The sequence below is a fragment of the Mastomys coucha genome, unplaced genomic scaffold, assembly GCF_008632895.1.
Source record: "Mastomys coucha isolate ucsf_1 unplaced genomic scaffold, UCSF_Mcou_1 pScaffold2, whole genome shotgun sequence".
Classification (NCBI taxonomy): domain Eukaryota; kingdom Metazoa; phylum Chordata; class Mammalia; order Rodentia; family Muridae; genus Mastomys; species Mastomys coucha.
Genome location: NW_022196902.1, coordinates 5,451,352 through 5,474,495, shown reverse-complemented (window position 1 = coordinate 5,474,495; position 23,144 = coordinate 5,451,352). Strand labels below are relative to the sequence as shown.

At 40.9% G+C, this 23,144-nt stretch overlaps 1 protein-coding gene across 2 annotated transcripts in view; it reads left to right on the top strand.

Annotated features, from left to right (window-relative positions):
- The window catches only part of Zc2hc1b (zinc finger C2HC-type containing 1B), a 56,225-nt gene that overhangs the window by 11,611 nt on the left and 21,470 nt on the right, over positions 1 to 23,144 (top strand). Inside the window, exons 5-7 of one of the 2 annotated variants that reach the window (XM_031380429.1) lie at positions 13,361 to 13,500; positions 17,086 to 17,194; positions 20,242 to 20,444. In XM_031380429.1, coding sequence (XP_031236289.1) covers positions 13,361 to 13,500; positions 17,086 to 17,115 — 170 coding nt within the window. In that variant the 3' untranslated portion in view covers positions 17,116 to 17,194; positions 20,242 to 20,444. Of the gene's footprint in view, positions 1 to 13,360; positions 13,501 to 17,085; positions 17,195 to 20,241; positions 20,445 to 23,144 lie in introns of those variants that run through there. The other variant, XM_031380430.1, reaches the window with a different exon arrangement.

The following is a 23,144-nucleotide window of genomic DNA, read 5'->3' as shown; positions in this document are numbered from 1 at the left end:
CCTTTGGGGTAGCATAGCAGAAATCTGCACTACAATTCAAAACAGTAGCAAAATTACAGTTATGAAGTAGGAACAAAAATAACTATATGGTTGGGGGTCACCACATTAGGAAGGTTGAGAACCACTGATATATGATTGGCCAAAAATGTTATCATGAAATGCAACACTTTGTATAATGAATATACAACAACAACAAAAATAAATAAATAAATACTTTAAAGGGCCATTCCTCTCTTCTCGAACAGTATCGGTAATCTTACTAATTCCTTAGGAGCCTACAACGTGGTTCAGTGGGTAAAGGTGCTTGCCACTAAGCTTGGCAATTTTACTTCCATCTCTAGGACTCAAATGGTGGAGGGAGACTCTCACATGCTTCCCCATACACACACACACACACACACACACACACAAATAAATAAATCCAATAAATGCACATTTGAGAGTTTGATCTCTCTATTCTACCCTACTCATCTATATCTGTCCTTACACCAGCTTAGCTCTCATATGAGTTTTAGGATTTTTTTTTTTTTTTGTCTGTTTGTTTGTTTCTTCTATTTCTCCAAAAATGTTACTTTGGGGACTGGAGAGATGGCTCATCAGATAAGAGTACTGATTGTTCTTGCAGAGAACCCAGGATCAGTATTGAGCACCTACATGTTGGCTCACAACCCTCTCTAACTCCAATTCCAGATACCTTTTCTAGCCTCCACAGTCTCCTGCACTCACATGTTGCGCATACAGACAAGCAGGCTGTCTTGGCTACTTTTCCATTGCTGCAATAAGACCAAGGCAGTTTAAGGAAGAAAGGGTTTATTGGTGTTTACAGTTTCAGAGTTAGAGTCCATGACCATCAAGACAGGAGGGAGAGGGCAATAGTAATTAAGCAGGCATAGCACAGGAGTAATAGCTGAGAGCTTACATCTTAACACACAACCATGAGGCAAAGAAAGCTAATTTAGAATGGCAAGAGCTTGTGAAACCTTAGAACCCACCCCTAAGTGACACACCTCCTCTAACATACCTCCTAATCCTTCCCAAACAGTTCCATCAACAGGAAACCATGCATTCAAATATCTGAGTCTATAGTGGCCATTCTTATTCAAGCCAACACACACACACACACACACACACACACACACACACACACGCAAGTGCACACACACATAAAAATAAACAAATAACTTTTTGAACATGACTTTGGAATTTTAACAGGGAATTTACTAAACCATGGATGACTTTGATTAGTGTTAACATTTTAACAATATTGATTTCCAGTACATGGACCCACACACCAAAAAAATGGCTTTATATTTATCCATCTTTTCTTCCATTTCTTTTACCATTTTTCTATGTATAAATCTTTTGCTTTTTCATTTAAATTTATTCATTTTTATCCTTTTGGAAAGTATAGAAAATGGATGTTTTTAGCTTTATTCATTTTTCATTGTTTGCATACAAAAATACAGCTTAGTTTTAATATACCGAGTATGTATACTGTAGTTTCACTGAATTTGTTCATCAGCTTTAGCACAGCTTCTGTGGAATCATTAGCATTCTATATATATGTCATCTGTAAACAGATAATGTTACTCTCTCCTCTCTGCTTGTATGTCTTTTATTTCTCTTGTATGCATAAATTGTGTCTAGTACTTTCAATACTTGTTAAATATAGGAAGCAAAACTAGATGTTCTTATCTTGTCTCTATTGAGTATGGCACCACCAATGTGTTTTTATGCCACTGTTTCAAGCAAAATAATGGCGTTCTTGGTAGGATTTTGACATGTGAAGCAAAATGTAGGAAATAATGACACAAAGCTGAGTGAGGAGAATGGATATGTTTTTCAGGTTTTTACACAAGAATAGATATAATATCATGTGAAAATACATTGGAGGTTGCTACAGGATCTCTAAATATTGAGGCATACCTAGTGTCTTAGGGTTCCCATTGCTGTGAAGAGATACCATGACCAAGCCAACTTTTATACATAAAAACATTTAATTGAGGCTGGCTTGTAGTTTCGAAGATCCAATCCATTATCATCATGGTGGGAAGCATGGCAGCGTGCAGTGCAGGTAGATACGGTACTGGAGAAGGAGCTGAGAGTTCTACAACTTGACATGAAGGTAGTCAAAAGGGGACTCTGTCTTCTGCAGGCAGCTGAGAAGAGACTCTTCCACACTAGGCAGAGCTTCAGCCTTGTACCTCAAAGCCCACCCCCATAGTGATGTACTTCCTCCAATAATGCCACACTTACTCCAACAAGGCCAAACCTCCTAATAGTGCCACTTCCCATGGGCCAAGCATAATCAAACCACCACACCTAATAAGACTATGTCAGGTATCAGAATAGCTAAGATCAAAATCTCAGGTGACCACAGATGATGGTGAAGATGTGGAGAAAGAGGAACACTCCTTCATTGTTAGTAGGATTCCAAGCTGGTACAACCACTCTGGAAGTCAGTCTGGCGGTTCCTCAGAAAATTGGACGTAGTATTATTACCTGAGAACCCAGCTATACCACTCCTGGGCATATACCCAAAAGATGCTCCAACATATAACAAGGATACATACTCCACTATGTTCATAGCAGCCTTATTCATAGTAGCCAAAAACTGGAAAGAACCCAGATGTCCTTCAACAGAGGAATGGATATAGAAAATGTGGTACATTTACACAATGGAGTACTATTCAGCTATTAAAAACAATGAATTCATGAAATTCTTAGGCAAATGGGTGGAACTAGAAAATATCATTCTGAGTGAAGTAACCCAGTCACAAAAGAACACATGTGGTAAGCACTCACTGATAAGTGGATATTAGCCCAAAAGCTCACAATACCCAAGATACAATTCACAAACCACATGAAGCTCAAGAAGGAAGACCAAAGTGTAAATGCTTCAGTCCTTCTTAGAAGGGGGAACAAGCCAGGTGGTGGTGGCACACAACTTTAATCCCAGCACTTGAGAGGCAGAGGCAGGCGGATTTCTGAGTTCAAGGCCAGCCTGGTCTGCAGAGTGAGTTCCAGGGCAGCCAGGACTACACAGAGAAACCCTGTCTCGAAAAAAAACAAAAAAAAAGGGGGTGGGGGGGACAAAATACTCATGGGAAGAAGTACAGAGACAAAGTGTAGAGCAGAGACTGCAGCAGGAAAAGGCCATCCACAGACTGTCCCACCTGGGGATCCTTACCACATACAGTCACCAAACCAGATTCTATTGTGGATGCCAAGAAGTGCTTGCTGACAGGAGCCTGATATAGCTGTCTCCTGAGAGGTCTGCCAGTGCCTGACTAATACAGAAGTGGATGCTCACAGCCATCCATTAGACTGAGCACAGGGTCCCCAATGGAGGAGTTAGAGAAAGGACTGAGGGAGCTGAAGGGGTTTGCCACCCCATAAAAGGAAAAACAGTATCAACCAACCAGACCCCACAGAGCTCCCAGGGACTAAATCACCAACCAAAGAGTAACACATGGAGGGACTTGTGTGGCTCTAGCTGCATATGTAGCAGAGGAAGGCCTTGTTGGGCTTCAATGGGAGGAGTGGCCCTTGGTCCTGTGAAGGCTTGATGCTCCAGTGTAGGGGAATGCCAGGGCAGGGAGGCTGGAATGGGTGGGTGGGTAGAGGAACATCCTCATAGAAGCAGGAGGGAGGGGGATGGGATAGGGAGTTTCGGGGGGACCAGGAAAGAGGACAACATTTGAAATGTAAATAAAGAAAATATCCAATAAAAAGAAAAAAGAAAAAATGGAAGAGAGATACATAACAAGACCCAGGTTGAACAATTGCATATAAATGGCCTACTACTCCAGATGAAAGACAGACACTGTCAGACTAAGTAATAAAGCAAGGGCCAACAATGTGCTTTTCACAAGAAACATATTTTAAGGACAATAACTAAAAGCATGGGGAACGATGTAAGCCATTATCCTAGAACTAGCATATCTCTGCTTAAGATCAGGCAAAGCAAACTTCAGGGCAAGTGTTAACAGGGACAATGACTCAAAGACACATTCATTAAAACCAACATGCATGTTCTTAGTGCTCCCAAGAATGGGAGACAAAACCGGCTAAATTGGAAGGAGATAGATTAACACTTCCATGATATTAGACACTTTGTCGTTCCTACCAGAATAACTAATAGACTGACCCACAGCAAAATCAGTAGAGCTGCAGAAAACCCAAGCAGCAGTGTCGGCCAATCTAACCTCCCTGACACCGATAACTGCCAGAGAGAACACACAGGAGAGAGAACACACTGCTTTCAAGTACACAGAACTATATTCAGGGAAGTACTGTTGGCTTCAGGAGTCTTGAAAGGATTGAAATCATACCAACTATATTTTCTTTCTGGCCACAATAAAATTAAATTAGAAATTAATGAAAAAAATATATCTGGAAAATGTCCAGGTATTTGGAAATAGCAACTGATTTCTAAATAGCTTGTGAATCTAAGAACAAATTGCACGTTGAATTGGAAAATATTCTAAGGGGATAACAAGGGAAACATCCAACTTACAGGGGCTCCGCTTATCTGATGATAAAGTTTTTCCTTTAAAGTTAAAATAAGAGCAAAACTAAACCTAAACTAAACACAAGGAAAAATTAAAAATTCAATTTATTATAATAATAAAATATTTAAAAAGCACTTGGTTATCTCAAAAGAGTAAAAATGACTGACAATACTATACATGTTAAAAAACAGCAGGCACTCACTCAGCAATGGGAAAATAGATAATTATTCCCATAAAAACAATCTTTGGAAAATCTCTATTTCTATTCACAACCAATTGTGACAAACCGAACACTTTCCTACTAAGCTCGAGGGAAAAAAAGGCAAAAATATACCTTCTGCCCCCTCTGTTAAATATGATAGAAGCAGTGCCCAGTGCCATAAGATGAAGATCAACGTATAATCATATAGCATACACACATATATAATATCTGACCTGAAGATTGTGCTGTGGAAGTAGAGCTCTCTGAATCACAAACTGTAATCACTGGGGAAGAAACACAGACAACACTAGGACGCTGCTGGAATTAGAATGAATTCAGTATGTTCTGTACTTCTGTTGACTAAGCAGAAGCAATTAAACACGAAATTAAAAAAAAAATAACATTTACAGTAACATGAAAAACGTTAAACACTGGGGATAGAGTTGGCAAAATATGGTGCAGACGTATAAAATGAAAAACTGGTGTACTCCTTCGAGGAATTCGAGAGGACCAAAATTAGTAGAAAGACTTACCATTTCCATGGCCTAAGAGACTTGGTAGTGTGTTGTGATGTCAACTCTACCCACATTTCTCTATGGTTTCAATTTAATTCCAATAAAAATAGCTGGAACTCTTCTTTGCCAAGTAGGCGTCAACCAGCTGACTCTAAAAACATGTGCAGATTGAAAGGCTCTGGAGCAGGCCAGCCAGTTTAGGGGGAAACTTATAAAACAGGCTCACACTCTTGGTGTCAAGACTTGTGATGAATGCAGCAGTTGTGGCCATATGATGTTAGAAGACCAATATGGTGTTGAGTAGAAAACGGACTCTGGCTATAGAACCACCCCTAAGTGAGGTTGGTTTTTCTCTTACGGCATGTTCTTGAGCTGAGGTCATCCAAGAGACAGGAACATCAATTGATTAAAATGCCTCCATAAAATTAGGCTATAAGCAACTGGCCTCAAACTTGCCTGCCTCTGCCTCATGAATGCTGGGATTAAAGCTGTGGGCCACTCTGCTCACCTTGTAGTGCATTTTCTTTTTTCTTTCTTTCTTTCTTTCTTTTTTTTTTTTTTTTTTTTTTTTTTTTTTTTGGTTTTTCGAGACAGGGTTTCTCTGTGTAGCCCCGGCTGTCCTGGAACTCACTCTGTAGACCAGGCTGGCCTCAAACTCAGAAATCTACCTGCCTCTGCCTCCCAAGTGCTAAGAATTGATGGGCACAGGGCATAGTGGTGCATGCCTTTAATCCCAGCATTTGGGAGGCAGAGGCAGGTGGATTTCTAAGTTCAAGGCCAGCCTGGTCTACAGAGTGAGTTCCAGGACAGCCAAGGCTAATACAGAGAAACCCTGTCTGGAAAAAAAAAGAAAGGAAGGAAGGAAGGAAGGAAGGAAGGGAGGGAGGGAGGGAGGGAGGGAGGGAGGGAGGGAGGAAGAAAGAAAAAGAAAGAAAGAAAGAAAGAAGGAAGAAAGAAAGAAAGGAAGAGAGAAAGAAAGGTGTGGGAGGGTCAGTCACTGTGATGGGGCCACTCCTGAGCTGGTAGTTCTGTGTTTTATAAGAAAGCAGACTGAGCAAGGTATGAGGAGCCAGCCAGTCAGCAGCACCCCTCCATGGCCTCTACATCAGCTCCTGCTTTCAAGTTCCTGCCCTGTGTGAGTTCTTGCCCTGATTGCCTTTGATAATGAACACTGATGTGAAAGTATAAACCAGATAAACCCTTTCCTACGCAACTTACTTTTTGGTCATGGTGTTTTATCATAGCAGTAGTTTTATCACACCAAGACAAGATGTCAGGCTAATTAATTGGAACAGTAGTGTTATCAATAAATATGGCTGGGAGAACTTGGGTATCTATTTGAAAAAATATACTCTTATACTTCATATACTAACTAATTCAAAATAGATCATTGACCTACACATAGTAACTACTAAAATTGGAGAAAGTAAATAAACCTTGGTCAACAAAGATTAATAAAGCTGAAAGAGTTTTAAGTAAGCTTGGTGACACATGCGTGTAATCTCAGCATGTTCCAAGTTAAGGCCAGGGCTTCAAAGTCAGAACCTATCTCAAAAGCATACGCCATTACCTCTCAGTGGGCTCATGTTAAGACTGTATTAAGAGCACTTATAATTCACCATAAAAGGCCAAGAAAAGTGTTGAGATATGCCATCAACCTGGCAAGCACATGAAAAAATACTTAACATTGTTTTCACTGTCCAAAATAAGGCCACAAGGAGATGCCACTACTTATTCTTCTAGTTTGCTTTCTGTTGCCATGATAAACATGATGACGAAAGGACACTGGAGAAGGATGGGGTATCATTACATCTTACAGGTTACATTTCATCACTGAAGGAAGCCAGGGCCAGAGCTGAAGCAGGGAGCTAGAGGCAAGAGCTGAAACAGGAGCCATAAAGAAATGCTGCTTACTGGTCTGTTCCCAATGGCTCACTCAGCTTGCTTTTTAAAAATGCAACCCAGAACTACATAGACTACATAGGGGTGGGTCCACCCACATTGGGCTGGGCCCTCCCATATTAATACCACATTAACCAAAAAAAATACCCTCATAGATTTGCCTACAGGCCAATCTGATAGACATTTTTTCATAGTACTTTTCTCCTCTTCCTTGATGTCCCCTAGCTTGTATCAAGTTGGCAAAAAAAAAAAAAAAGTACAAAATCAAGAACAAAATTGACTCTTGTCAATGTGAAACACAAATACATTATAATTAAACCATAATCTTTACTTTGTTGCTTATTCTAAGATCTCATGTTTATGTCGCAATATGAAGCATAGTATATAACTTAAAACGTTCAGTCTTCTAAAGATATCCAAAGTCTTACAACTATGGGTTCCTATAAAATCCCAAATAAGTTACATACTTTATCATTCCGAGAGGGAAGAACCAGGACAGAATCACAATCAGGTCCAAGCAAAACAAGCCTACCTTTAAAACTTCACTGCCCAACATCTAGAACTTGCTCACAATCTTTTGGGCTCAAAGGGTGTAAGCAGTTCCACTGTGAGCACACTGTTTGGACAGACAAGGCTCCACTCCACACCTACCACTGTCCTTTGTGGAAATCTCAGAGTCCTGCCATCTTCAGTCTATTGTGGTCTCCACTGTAACTGAGGCTGTACCTTCTTCACTCAGGGCCTCTCCTGGGCTCTCAGGGCCAAGCCTCGGCTTCTGTCCAGGACACCTTAACTCTGCAGTGTCCAAAATAAGTTCCATGTAGGAGACTCGTACCCATTACCAAGTTCAGTGACCAGCTTAAGATACAGCTTGGTCCCCTCTGGACCACAGCTTCTGTGTGCTGACCCTGAGAAAATACTTCCCAGAAGATAAGGTTGGTCTCAGTATCAATTGTCCCAGTAAAGTAGCCGTATCACTTCAGTGGTTCTGGTCTCTGGCTAATCATAGCTTATTCTTTAGCCCCCGAGGGCCAGAAAGCCCAGATTCTTTTTTTTTTCTTTAAAGATTTATTTATTCTATGTAAGTACACTGTAGCTGTCTTCAGACACACCAGAAGAGGGCATCAGATCTCATTATGGATGGTTGTGAGTCACCATTTGGTTGCTGGGATTTGAACTCAGGGCCTTTGGGAGAGCAGTCAGTGCTCTTAACTGCTGAGCCAATCTCTCCAGCCCCCAAATACTTGTATAGTTTTGTTTTGTTTTGTTTTTGTTTTTCAAGACAGGCTTTCTCTGTGTAACTCTGGCTGTCCTGAAACTTACTCTGTAGACAAGGCTGGCCTCGAACTCAGAAATCCACCTGCCTCTGCCTCCCAAGTGCTACCTACCATGTCTTTATCTCTGATAGTCTTTGCTTCCCTCTGAAACTTCATAAGCCAGACCTCTGTTGTCTGCATTTCTCAAAACACCCTTATCTTCCACGTTCCCGTAGAACAGCTCATTAAGCTTTGAACACTCAATGGATTTTCCAGCTCAAAGTTCCAAACATTTCTACAGTCCCTCCCCAAATACCACCATTAGGTCTGTCAGAGCAATAGCCCAGCCTTTTCTATGATTTTTCTGTTCTATTTTATATTCTAGTGCTACAAAAAAAAAAAAAAAAAAAAAAAAAAAAAAAACCTACTGACCAGGACTAGCTTAAGGAGGAAGGGGTTTATTGGACTTACACATACCAATTACGGTCCATCATTGTTGAATGAAGTCAGGACAGGAACTCAAGACAGGAACGGAGGCAGTAACTGAATCAGAACCACAGAAGAATGCTAATCCCCATGAATGACTCAGGTTGTTTTTTGTTTGTTTGTTTGTTTGTTTAGTTGCTTGGTGTGTTTTTTTTATACAACCCAGGACCACCTGTATAGAAGTGGCATCGCCCATAGTGAGCAGAGTCCCCCGACATCAATCATGAATTTAAAAAAAAAGACCTACGGCCTTGTTCACCGAGCAATCTGATAGAGGCATTTTCTCATTTGAAGGTTCGACTTCTCAGATGTTCCTAGTTTGTGTCATGTTGACAGCACAACACACACACATGTATGACTAAAATTGAACCCTGACAACATGACCTTCGGTTGGAATGTGTAGTGCCTAGACATCACATATACTGCTAATGAAAAGATAAGGCAGTCCTGTGTTCTGTTTCCTTAAGCACAGGTGAACCTAAACGCCAATCCTACTTCCAGACATTTATGCAAAGGATTAAAATACCCATAAAATAGTCTGATAGTCAAATTTACTTTTGTAAGATAAATGGGGGGAACAGCTGAAAACACCCATCAACGGGCATGGAGGAAAACAAGCTGTGAAGTAAGTACAAATAAATTTATTCAACAGAACCACTGGACTCAAGCAAGATGGAGTCTTTACCACAGAAATTACAGAACAAGTAAGGCTTGTCTATGGCAACAGGAAAACAGATCCCTGATATTTTACTGGGGCTGCATTTGGAGAACTGTGTCTGAAATGTGGCATGAGAAAAAAAATCGGGGGTAAATGTTCTTCATTTTAATTGGGGTGGTTACGCAAATGCATGCATTTGTCAAGATGCACAGAACTGCCAACTTAAAGCAAATGCATTTTATTATGTAAATTTATCTCCCAAAGAGTTCACTTCAAAAGTCTAAAAACGAGCCACAGTGTAAGCACATAGTAAATACCTCGGAGAACTTAAACCATCTGCTATGCCAGAAAATAATCTTAATAACTGCTTTATTTTGCTGCATATTAATGAAAATGTAGCTTAAAATAATGTATCTTCTTAATATGTTTAATGCAAAGATTTATGTCTACCAGGTTAGTAACAACGTATCAGAGAAAACATACCTTGTATGTGCATATGTTTGTGTTGGTGTACTTATAGACATGCACGTGGGTATGCAAGCCAGAGGATCTACTTCTCTGTTGCTCTGGGGAACACCATCCATCTCTTCTAAGATAGTCTTTCATTGGCCAGCAGCTCACTGATGAGATTAGACCTGCAGCCAGTGAGCCCCCGGGATCCTTTCTGCACACCCATGGGCAGTGTTGGGGTTACTAACACAAGCCACCTCACACAATACTTGTTATGTGGGTTTGGGGCATCAAACTCAGTTCATTGTACTTGCTAGGTAATTGTTTTGCTGTGAGTCATCACCACAGAACAAAACATATCTCTTATGAGAAACAGCTTCATTTTAACCACAGAAGCTGTGCGCTGATGACCACCTTACAGTTATTGAAATGAAGTAAAACCACGTCAGGTGTGCTTCGTGGTTTTCTTCCCTTACCCAGTGGGCTCTAAAATTACAGGATTATTATTACCCTAAAAAAAAAAAATTCCCCCACAGGACTCATCACACACTCTATTAATTTTCTTCCTTTTGGTTTTTATGCTAAAATACAAATTTTTTAAATTAAATTACTTACTGACAATTGTAACTAAACAATACTTCACAGTAGCATATTTTCTTTGCAATTTGATTATGTTCTTTATAAGAACCTGAATTCGTAGGCTCATGTACTAGAGAATTTATATGCGTATACGAGGAAAGTTTTATAATAGAATAGGACCTAATAAGCATGAGTTTGCAAGCCATTTCCTTTTAAGAAAATCAGGATGAGTCCCCATTTCTAGGACTAAGTCTTCATGACCTGTATAGATTTATTCTAGTTCTTGCTGGCTTAACCACGTCTGCTAAAGATTCACATCTCCATATCATTGCAAGGTTTTGTAGAAGTGATAACAATACTTAGGATTGGGACCATTCTGTGATACTGAAGGTGGTGGCCAGCATCTCATAGGCTGCATAAGGATCTCAGAGTCATTTTTGCGCTGAAAAGACTTTTTATTCTTCTACCTTACAGGAGATCTGGCTACCATCTTTCCTATCAGAATCCTTCTGTGGTTCAATTTTTGAACTCACCATCAGTGGGGCAATAATTGGTACTCTAGGCTTCGAAATGATTTTCAATAGAAATAAATAGGACACAGTACGTTTTGTGAGCTCACAATTAATAAAGGAGGGTTATTCAGTTTGAGACTAGGATAAAGTATGACACACCATGTTCAGATGATTCGATGTAAATTATAACAGCAACCCCAACTACTCAGCCACAGGATCTTCTCCCACTCCCATACCCTGGCTTCTTGTTCCTCCTTGGGGTCTCAGGGCATCTAGTGCTTTCCTAATTGGAAAGTATGTTTGCCTCATTATCTCAGAGACTGGTTGGCAGGAAAATATATTCAAACCTTGTTGCCTCCGTGGTGGTATGCAATTAGAAGCACACAGAAGGGCAGAAATGAATAGAGGGACTAATGGAATTCAGCTCCAACGCTAAATCATTGTCTTCAACTGACCTGAGTAGGTTTTATAGGATCAGTGCGTCTGCTCTAAGACTCCATTTCCTACCTGGAAAAAGCAAGAAACAGCTACCCATGCTGAATGTCGATTTCTAGATAGTTTTTCTCTAGCACAGTGAGTTCTGAATTGTCTTGGCTCATTCTAGTTTCTAAGCAGTTGCTCTCTTGTTTAGAGTTGGAAACATATGCTTGCTGGACCTGTTTCCATACAGCAAGAGCCAGCATTTATAACATTCTCCTATGTCCCACCCTTCCCATGGTGCCAAACCCTTATGTGGATGATCTATGAACTTTCATAACACTCTGATGAAATGGGCGATATGGCCGTGCTGAGGAAATGGGGGGCCTATGTAAGTTGAGCAACCCGTCCAAGTTCAGTGAAGAACTTGGGCTCAAAACCAGTCAGACAGGTCCTAGTACTAAGCTCATCATTATTTCTTAATGCTGTTCAGTGCTTGGTTTTTTTTTTTTTTTTAAAGCCATTTATCACTGTGAAATTTTCATTTTGTTTCTGAAGTCAAATATACATTCCTTGACTACAGACACATTGCATCCTCATGTAAAAATCAATGTGCGGCCTATAGTGGGCATGGAATAAATGATTAGTACTGGTTTCTAGAATGGGAAAAAAAATCAGTGACCACTAGATCATGTCTAAATGTTTATAATGTTTACATTTGAGGAGTATACGTTTATGAGGAAATTTGTTCAAATAGAAAACTCTGCAAACTGCTTAACAATAGGGCTTAAAATAGGGCTTCAAAAAATAAAAGAACTTCTCTCTCAAGACATGGCTGTATGCGTAGGAATTTTGACTATTCGATAATGTAAACTTCCATCCTAAAGTGTAAGGGTGATGCAGCTCAGACCCTTTCTGGGAAGAAATTCTTGACATCACTCACATCCCCTAAAGATGTCTAAGTTAAGAACAAAGCTGACCCTAATCCCTGTGTGCTTAGAGAAGATAGGCAGAGGCCCAACTTTGCTTATGAGAATCTCCATGTTACAAGATGACCTTAGCTCTTTCTCGATTCCCATGTCTTTCACTAGCCAGCTATATCTGATAATAAAACATGAAAGAAAATTTGACAAGGTGCTATACAGAACCACAGATGAGCTAGAATCACTAGAAGCGGCCTGGGAAACTGAAGCGATTTCTAAAGCTACTTTCCCACCAGCCTTCCCTGTTTGCTCTTTAACTTTTAACCCCCTCTCAGCTCTTCTCCTACTCTCTTTATACATTTTTCCTTCCTGAGTATGGCATCTGCCTCTTCATGTAAGTGAAGAAAAACAAAAAAACAAAAACAAAAAAACCCTAGCCACTGCAAAAAATACATTCTTTTTGCTATTGACTATGATATTGGAGCCCAACCTCACCCCCCCAAACCCACATTTTGAAACAAAATAATAACTCTCTGTAACTCTGTAACTTTGAACAACCTTCAGCCTCAACTAGTACCATCCCTGGGCTTCTTGAGGGTCATCCACAAACATTCTTACCGTTAAAGCTAGTCTGCTGTGATGGCAGCTTCTACACACAGCTGTAATTCTGAAGTTCCTAAGCATAATTAATCTATTATCAAAAAAAGATATTATGCAGACATTTTAAAGGGACTTTCTTAATTGAAATAAATACCTAGAGAGTGCTTCCTCCCCTGCCGTGTCTTTATTTAGGTTTCTCCTTTTGTATTAGGCCACCTCGGACCACAGTCTGGACTTGTTCTTCAGTGTTACAGTAGTTTACAGCCTATTAATCCATTTCAGATAGTTTCATTGCACAGTTGTTTTTGCAGTGTTAATCACGGTTTGTTGGTCTGTTCACATCCAGATTATATTCAATGCCCTTACTGTATGAGGAGGTTTAACGAAACCGCTGCCCAGCGACATATTAATTTCTGCAAAAATCAGACCTCTCGACGTGTCTTTGATCCAACCCAAATAGCAGCCAGACTGGTATCCAGAGCTCAGGTAAATATCTCTTCTCCTGCTTTGGGCTTTGTGTCCTTTGCGTGCCTGGGGCAAATAGGTTGGATCTGCCAGGGAGCTCAACGTCAGTCCTTAGAAGCATGAGGCTGATCACTATTACTCATCTCCATGGGAGTTGTCTACTTCTGGCTTGAAGCACCTTTGGGTGTTAGAGAAAAAAAAAATTTTTTTTAAGTGTTTGAAGCCTCTCAGAATGAAGGCTTCAGTATCTAAAGAATGTCTCTGTGGCATTATGCTAATACGGGGCTTATCCAGTGGTGTTTATCAGCCTAACCCACCCAGCAAAGACTTACGATGACTCAGTGGGACTGGTCTGGGTGGGAACAATGTTGCCAAGAAGATGCCTGGCGGGTTGAGTTCTGATGTGTAGAGGCGAGGCGGAGGGATGAGATATACAACGTGTCTAGTTTATGGCTGCAGGCATTAACCAGAAACACAGTCTCTGATGGGGATTGACAAGATGGAGCAACAAAGGCAACAGATGTAGAGGGGTTATGGTTCAAGTCAGTTAAGATTGGGGAATGAAAGGAACGGATCACACAGATGCTCAGAAATCTGGGAACAGCTAAGCCTGAGAGCCTGGGAGCAGGAACAGGAAAGTTTCTGGGAAGCCAGGCAGCTGTGTTCCTCACCTTCTTTCTACCCATTTCCCACGGCTTCTGCCTTTTTTTTTTTTTTTTAAATGTGACAGTGTCTCTCTGTGTAGCTCTAGCGGTCTTGAAACTTCCTCTGTAAACCAGGCGGACTGTCTTCAAACTCAGAAATCTGCCTGCCTCTGCTTCCCAAGTACCATGCCACCGTGCCTAGCAGTATTGGGCTTGTCAGTTGCATTTTGTTTTATTAGTAGCTTCATGTGTTATCATAGGCAGGGTAGACATGAATTCTACCCTGTAAACAGAGTGTCGTGCAGTGGACTTTTTGCAGGCACTATTGAAGGTCAATGAAGGGAGACCAGAAAGAACACACAGTGGCAGACTAATAAGGGCTCCTAGAGGGAGGGGAGAAGGGAATGAGGAATAATTAATGAAGCTGAGAAAATGATTGGTACTAAAAGAAAACTGAACATTAGAGTCTACGGAGATAATAGTACAGGCTGAAAAATTCCATATCTAAAATGATTTGGACGAGAAATATTTCAGATACACACACACACACACACACACACACACACACACACACACACACGTACTTATGTACACTTAAAACATATAGCCTGAAGGTAATTTATACAAAGCTTTCCATGCACCTGTGTTTCAACTGCAATACATCACGTGAGGCCACTCGCAGAAAATTTTAACCTTGTGACCTGCTGGTGATCAAAATGCTTCTGATTTTGGAGGGTTTCAGATAACTCGGCTTTGGATTAGAAGCATTCTAAACCTGAAGGAGGATGCCTGTGTGGCGGGCAGGTGATGGAGGCAGGTTACAGACAGTCTTCCAAGCTGAGATAGTTTGGGGAAGTAAAGTCGAAGACATCTGGGACTCAGTGGTTGGCAAGGGCTCCATTTCCCATTGTCATTGTATGGTTGGTTATTTGTAGGCAAGGTTTGAGATTTACTTTCACCTGTAAATAACATTAATCCTCCGAAACTAGAGTTGTTGGGAGTAAGGGGCTGGCCCAGAAGGTTCCTTGGCTGTCCTTTCCCTTTCCAAAAGCCCTTTCCTTTTGCTGGTCTTGAAAATCACAATCTTGAAGGACTATGGCAGCTTTAGGCTTGAATCCAACCTAAGTGTGGAGAAGAAGTCTGAATCTTCAGCTCTTCTTCCACCCGGAACAGCAGTACCAGCAACTGTTAGTATCACAGATGGTCCTATCCACTCCACGGAGCTTGCCAGTATTAGTATTAGGGGCCAAAGAGGGTGAAGGGAACCAGCAAACAGAGTGGTTTTTATTTGTGAAAAAGGCCAGCTGGCTATCCTGCCTGTAACCAGTCACTTGGCCCCATTCCTCTCTCTGTTTTCCAGAGCTTAGTGGTGACTGGGAGCAGAGAGCAGAGATTGCTTGCTCCCTGAATTCCATTGCTCGCTGTCTGAATGGCTGTGTTTGCTCCCCAAGTGCCAATGCCACCACTCTGGGACATTGCCTAATAGTGAAGCTTGTTCAGAAATGGAACAAGAAGGGAGGGTTTGTTTGGGGCTAGCAGGACTGCTGGTGGCCGGGCTAGAATGTGTTTCTATTTCAAACAGAATCAACTTTAAAACTGTCATGCCCTTAACCAGAGGAGACCAATATGGGCCTCTAAAAATAAGCCACTTGGGGCTAGAGAGCTGACTCAATGGGAACATTGGCTGTGAAAGGAAGGGACCTGAATTCAAGTCACCAGCACATAAAAAGCACTTATAGCCACACATGTCTATAATCCCAGCACTGGGAACAAAGATAGCCAGATAGCCAAAATGGCAAGTTTCCAGTTCAGTGAAAGACCCGGCCTCAAAAAGTAAGGTGGATGACAATAAAAAAAAGATAGCGCACATCTTCCTCTGACCTCCACATGCTCAGGCAGACACCAACACCAACTTGAACATGTACACATATGCCCTCCACACACAAAATAATAACAACCAAAAAAATGATCTTTTAGCTGAGGACAGACGATCTGCCTGCTTGTCTTATCGCAATAATCCTCTACATGGTGAGGGGTTTACTCCAATATCAAATTGTCTTTGTGCTGTATTTCCCACAGGCCTGGAGGGAGAGCTACAGCAGGCTAAGAAGGGCTCCTCAGGCTTTTGTCTTTGTCTTGTTTCCATCTGTGCAGTCTGCAGCTGCTCTATGGGACTAGCGAGGGTCTGGGGATATTGGAATTCTATGCCTAAAACATATGCTGCCTGTCAATCTGTTTTTCTTCTCTTCTCTTTAGAAAACAAAGCCATCTTCAAGTGTAAAGAAAAATAAAAATATTCCATAGCCATATCCCTACTGACATTAAATGATTTATTCTGTCCTCCCATAACTGATTTTATAGAATAGTGTCTTAGTCAGGGTTTCTAGTCCTGCACAAACATCATGACCAAGAAGCAAGTTGGGGAGGAAAGGGTTTATTCAGCTTACTTCCACATTGCTGTTGATCACCAAAGGAAGTCAGGACTAGAACTCAAGCAGGTCTGGAAGCAGGAGCTGATGCAGGGGCCATGGAGGGATGTTCCTTACTGGCTTGCTTCCCCTGGCTTGCTCAGCTTGCTCTCTTGTAGAACCCAAGACTTCCAGCCCAGGGATAGCACCACCCACAAGGGGCCCTACCCCTTGATCACTAATTGAGAAAATACCCCACAGCTGGATCTCATGGAGCTATTTCCCCAATTGAAGCTCCCTTCTCTGTGATAACTCCAGTTTGTGTCAAGTTGGCACACAAAACCAGCCAGTACAAATAGCCAGACCACCACCAGCCACAAGGGCTTGCTCATAGACTGAATGCTTCAAAACCAAACTGTGCCTTTGAGCTCCAGCAGAACACCAGGGTCTCTGCTAACTGAAGTGCAGAGTATGTGTCTCCTTGCTCTGGGTGAAAGGGTCTACATGATGACTCTAACCCAGGGTTACAATGTTGTTTCTCTTTCTATCTGTAGGGTAAGGCTCAGGCAAGCCCCAAAAAATAACCAACTGTTACAAACGCTGTGGGTGCCCTGCAGCAGAGCAGGACTGTGGAGACCAAGAATGACATCATGGCTAGTTCAAGTAAGTCAGAGCATACGCCACGTGCTTGTGTTGTCAAATCATGGGAGCAGACCCTCCATCCTGCCAAGATGGTCAGTATATTAGAAAATGACGTTCCATGCTGCTGCCGCTGCTGCTGCTGCTGCTGCAGAAAACTACATGTGGGTTTGCTTGAGGTTAAAGCTTATTTGTCAAGAGGGAATATTTCTTCTCCTAATTGTGCCACTCTGACCACGTGGGAAGTTCTGTTTGATTATAGCAGCAGGAATCCATGGCTATTGCTCTCCAGTCTAACAGAAAAGGCTAAGATTGAAAATTCGTGTGTCAGGTGTACAAATGAATAACTCCTTCAGAGTGGCAGCAAGCGTAGGCCACCATCGAGGTACTGACCTTGTGCCTCCTGTTAAGCCTATATGTAGTAGTTTATGTTGCCACCTACAGAAAGGGAAACTAAGGCCCAAAGGGAATGACCTTTCTAGGGCACATGGCTGGTAACCAGTAGCCTTGGTTAGATATCTACTGTGCTCTCCACTCCAAGTAAGCTGCACAGCAAGCATGCTCAACATGCATTTTAAAGTCAATCTACAAAGAAACAAATTACCCTATGGTATTTGCATATCTACATTGTTTTGGTTGATGTCCCTCCCCCTCCCTCTCTTCTTGCCCGCTCCCCCATTTCCCTGGTCCTGTTCTCACGTTTCTCTCCATTCCTGTTCCTCTTGCCCTCGGCTTTGATATCACTTGCCAACATGCAGTGTTCAGACAGTTTGTGTTATTTCACAGCCACAGCATCCCTTCTGGACAGGAGACATGTTTAGAAGGTACTAGCCAATCTCAACCCCAATGGTAATACCAAGAAGTTTTGCTGTTTATTTTGAGCAGCTTATCACAGGATTAAAACTTGAATAGAGAGTCCTGGGAAATGGTTCAGTGGGTAAGAGAGCTTGCTGTGCCAGCATGAGCATTCTAGTTCCCAGTAAAAAGCTGGGAGTGGCCAGGCACATAGCTCTGCAGCCAGGGGAGAAAGTGTTTAAAGACTGCTGGAGCTTTCTGGATGCCAGTCTAGCTCCAGGTTCAATGAGAGACCCAGTCTCAAGACAATAAGACGGAGGAACACCTGACACCACCCCCTGATTTCCGTAGACATGTAAGCATGGGTGCATGCACCCACATATGTAAATGTGCACATACGCCACACACAAAATGCATACACATACACCACACACATGAAAAAAGAAAACAAATGAACAAAAAAACAAAAACAAAAACAAAAACAAAACAGTTGATATTTTAAAGCTATCTGCACAGCCTTACAGACCCTAGTTAGAGTTTTGTCTCTTTGGTTTTGTTGTGGCCATATTATGGTTTGTATTTTTTATTATTTTTTTTCATTTTTTCCAATTTTTCCATACATTTACCATATTAACTGTTTTAATATATAGCTCAGTGATATTAAATGCATTTATCATGTTGTGCAAGAGCAAGCACACCATCTGCCTCTATTGCTGTTTCCTGTCCAGTCCTGAGAGTGAAACCTAGGTCCTTGCTCACTTTGAGCCAGCGTTCTACCACTGAGCTATCTCCATCTCTCTTTTTTCTTCTAAATTGCATTTATTTAGACTGTGTGCATGTGCACATGCCAATGACACTCCTTTGGGAGACACAGGACAGCTTGCAAGAGTCAGTTCTCTTCCATCCTGTGGACCCCAGGGATCAAACACCATCTTTACTTGACAAACCTTCTTGGCAGCCTTATTTTGCCCTTTTCTTTTGAGAGACACCCTCAGTGATCCAGACTCAGCTTGAACTCATTCTGTTTAACCCATGACCCCATGTGGACCACTAATTTGGGATCCTCCTGCCTCAGCCTCCCCAGTAGCTGGGTGTATGGCTTTTTCATTCTGTGAAACTGAAAGTGTGTAACCATTAAACATTAACTTTGTATTATCTCTTCTCTTAGTCTCAGTCACTGTCTCTACAATCTTGTCTATTCCACAGCCACACAGCATTTCTACTATTATGACTAGATTATTCCACTTAGTATAATATCCTCAAGGTCTAGCCATTTTGTAGCATATGTTAGAATTATCTTCCTTTTTAAGGCTTAACATTTCAGTGTGTGTATGTTGTGTGCATGTGTGTCTGTGTTTTGTGTGCATGTGTGTCTGTATATGTATGATATTTTATTTACTCATCCATCCATGTGCAGTGGGTTCCTTGAGATCTGAACTTTCAACTCCTGGGGTAGATGCTCAGAAGCAAAATATACTAGCTCTGTTTTTACATTTTTGAGAGACCACGGTGATATTTTCTATGCCAGCTGTACAATTTTACATTTTTATCTACTAATATTGTTCAAGAAACAGACCCATTTTTCCATGTCTCCACCAAATGGGGGGGGGAGGTAGTCCTAATGTGTAAAGTGATATGTCATTGTTATTTTGATGTGTATTTCTTTCATGACTTATGATATTTAAAAACACTTTTCAAGTGCTTACTGACCATTAACATATCATCTTTGGGAAAATGTCTACTCAAGTCATTCCTACTTTTAATTTGTTGCTGTATTTTCTTCTGTGATAAACAAATGCCTAACAGAAACAAATTAAGGAAGGAAGGGTTTGTTTTGGTTTAGAGGTATCAAGACATACCTTTGAGGACGGAGCATAGATGATAAGCTCGCGTCATGGTGGCCAGGAAGCAGATGACCTTCATCTGCACAGCTTGTGCAAGGAAGCTCACATGTACTGAGCTGGCCTTCTCCTTTTGTCACCTTTTATTATCTGAATCCTCGGCTTGGGTAGATGGTACTTCCCACATTCAGGGTGGGTCTTTAGCCCTAGTGGAACCATCGACAAATACCCTCAAACATGTACCCAGAAGTTTGACTATCTCTAAGTCATTCTAAATGCATCCAAGTTAACAATCAAAATTAACCCTTTGTCTTATACACTTTTCTCTTGCTGTGATTAAAAATAACCTGGCTAAAGCAAATTAGTAGCAAGGATTTGTCCTGCTTCAGATGAGTTCCCAAATTAGATTGTTGATTTGATTTCTTTTTCATTTAGGGGCATTCTACGACAAGAGCTTGCTATGTAAACTTGACTAGAACTTTGTATGAAGACCAAATTGGCCTTGAACCTGAAGTGGATCCTCCCACCTCTGCATCCTCCTTCTGGGATTGCAAGTGTGACGCACGCAGCACATCTGGCTTCTTTTTTGTTTTATTTTAACATAAACCTTTATAGCTATAAATTTCTTGTTACCTCTGCCTTTGCTGCATTTTATAGGCCTTGGTAGGTTGTGCTTTCAGCTTTATTGGTTTATTTGTCCTTTTAAATCCCCCCCCCCATGTTTTGAAGTATCTAATATGTATAATATCCTTCCTGGTATCTTGAAAACTTTTGGATTTCAAGTCAATTTCATGCAAAATTTGTATGACAACTCTTGCTCTTTTTTAATGACTTTTTCACAATACATTCTTTTCTGTCCCTTGATTTTCAAACCTATTTGTTTATTTAGGTCTAAGATGAGTCCCTTATAGGTATCATCTGGCTGGATCATGTCTTGTCTACTCTAAATGTTTCTAGGTTGAAGCATTTGCTCTATTCACATGTAAATTAATCGCTGAGGGACCGTCTACATTTTACTATTCATTTGCAATTCATCTTTGTTTTTTTATTTATTTCCTGTATTGTCTTTTTAATTTGCCTTTTGTTGAATTTTATAATGGAATATTTAAGTTCCTTTCTTACTTTCTTTTATATACATTTTATAGCTATGATCTTTGTGATTACCATAAGAATTACATTCAACATGCTAAAGTCATAACACTCTAATTTGAATTTATAGCCTCTTCTGTAATGTACAAAGACTTCTGTTCTTTTAATAGCTGTTTTCCAGACTTTATTTTTACATTTATTTATTTATTTATTTTTGTAGTTGTGGGTTCTAGAGACCGAACACAGGTCATCAAGCTTGGCTGAAAGTCCTTTACCCAGTAAGCCATCTTGTTGGCTCCGTGTCCCGCCTCTATTTCTTGTTTGTTGTGACAAGATTGCAATGTGTATTCCCTAGGTAATCAAGGCTGGCTTCAAACTCACAGAGTTCTACCTGCTTCTGCCTCCTAGGTTCTGAGAGTCAAGTCATACCGCCACGCACCTTTTTCTTTTTGATATCAGAGAATTATGTTTTTATAGAAACTTGGCACCCACAAACAGAAACTAATCATTCTCTTAAATAATGTAGGGGAAAAAAAAATCTTGCAAGCTAAAGTGGTATAAATACTAACTTTCATCATTGCCTGCAGAGCCTACATTACCTCTATTACCTCTTTATTTCTTCAGTTTTGAGCTTCTGCTTAAGGTCCCTTAATTCACTCTGAAGACTTCCCTTCAGCATTCTTACAAGATGAACATAACAAATTCTTTTAGCTAGGAATTCCTTCCCTTCTCTCTTACTTTTAAAGGACATTAGATTCTTGGCTGACGTTTCCTTGTTTATTTAGTTGGCTATTTATAAGACACTTTGAACATACTGTCTTCTGCCCATGAAAGGTTCTATGAAAACCACAGGTGGTCCCTCTGGGGAGTCCCTTGCCTGTGTCCCCTCCCCTCCAAGTGCTTTCAAGATTCTTTTCTTTTAGAAGTTTGATTTTGTCTGAGTTTAGTCTTTAGAATTCATCTCGCTTGTGGTTTGTTGTACTTCTTGGGTACTTATAACTATGACTTTCATTAAATTGGCGAATTTTTTTTCAGGCATTACCATTGTTAATCCTCTCCTCTCTTTTCTTTTAATCCAATGTCCCCTCCCACAATGCATATATTCATTGACTGGCTGATTAATCTCCATCGTCAACTTGACTGTATTTAGAATCAGGTGTTTTGCTAAAGCACATTGCCAATGCAGTTGGCTTGATGCACTTCCACAGGTCCCTTAAGCACGGTTTCATTTTCTTTCTTCTTTGTACATTGACATTCCTGTGTGTGTGTGTGTGTGTGGGGGGGGGGGTTGCTAAGAGGATAGCCAGCCTTCTTGTTGTTTTTATTTGGTTTGGTTTTTGTTCTTTGTTTGTTTGTTTGTTTGTTTGTTTGAGATAGGGTTTGGCACAGGCCTGGGTCTCCAGCTGGGGTAGTCTGGCTGACCAGCAAGCCTCAGACACCTCGTCAGCACTGGGTGAAAAAGTGAATGCAACAGTGCCCAGCATTTATGTTTGACTAACTCTGTTGTCCACGCTTGCAAGGCAGACCTTCCCCAATTGAGACATTTCTCCTAACCCCTTCAATCATTTTAACTGCCTGATTTTTCCAAATTGATCATTTCTCTTTTCTTATTTTCAAATTCTTTCTTCTCCCTGATCAACTGTGTCCCCGAAACCTTCTAGGAAAATGTTCCTTTCTAAGTGCTGTTTTTCAGTTACGAATTTATTTTTGGCTTCTATTAGGAATTCCGTCTCTTTGCCGCTGTTTCTCTTCTCCCCGTACTTAATGTTCTTCACTGTTCCCAGTGTTCCCTTTGGTTCTTTGTGCACTTTATTGAAGTTTTTGTCTACTAGATCTGTCTAGAAGGCCTGTCATCAGACCCTTTTCAGGGACAATTAATTTATTTTTTCCTTTTGAGTGAGCCACGTTGCATTATTTCACCATATATCTTGTGGTTTTCTTGTTGAAAACTAAGCACACGGGATAAAGCAATGTCTCGATGCTTAAGAGCACTTTCTGCTCTCGCAGAGGACCCGGGTTTGGTTGCCAGCACCCACACGGCAGCTCACAACCATCCATAGCTCCAGTTCCAATGGATTCAATGCCTTCTTTTGAACTCTGTGGACACTGACATGCAAATGGTACATGTACATACATGTAGTCCAAACACTCATACACACTAAATAAATCTCAAAAGAAGTTGTTGTTGCTGTTTTGTTTTAAACTAGGCATCCAAATCTAATACTGTAATGACTCTGGAAACTGACTTC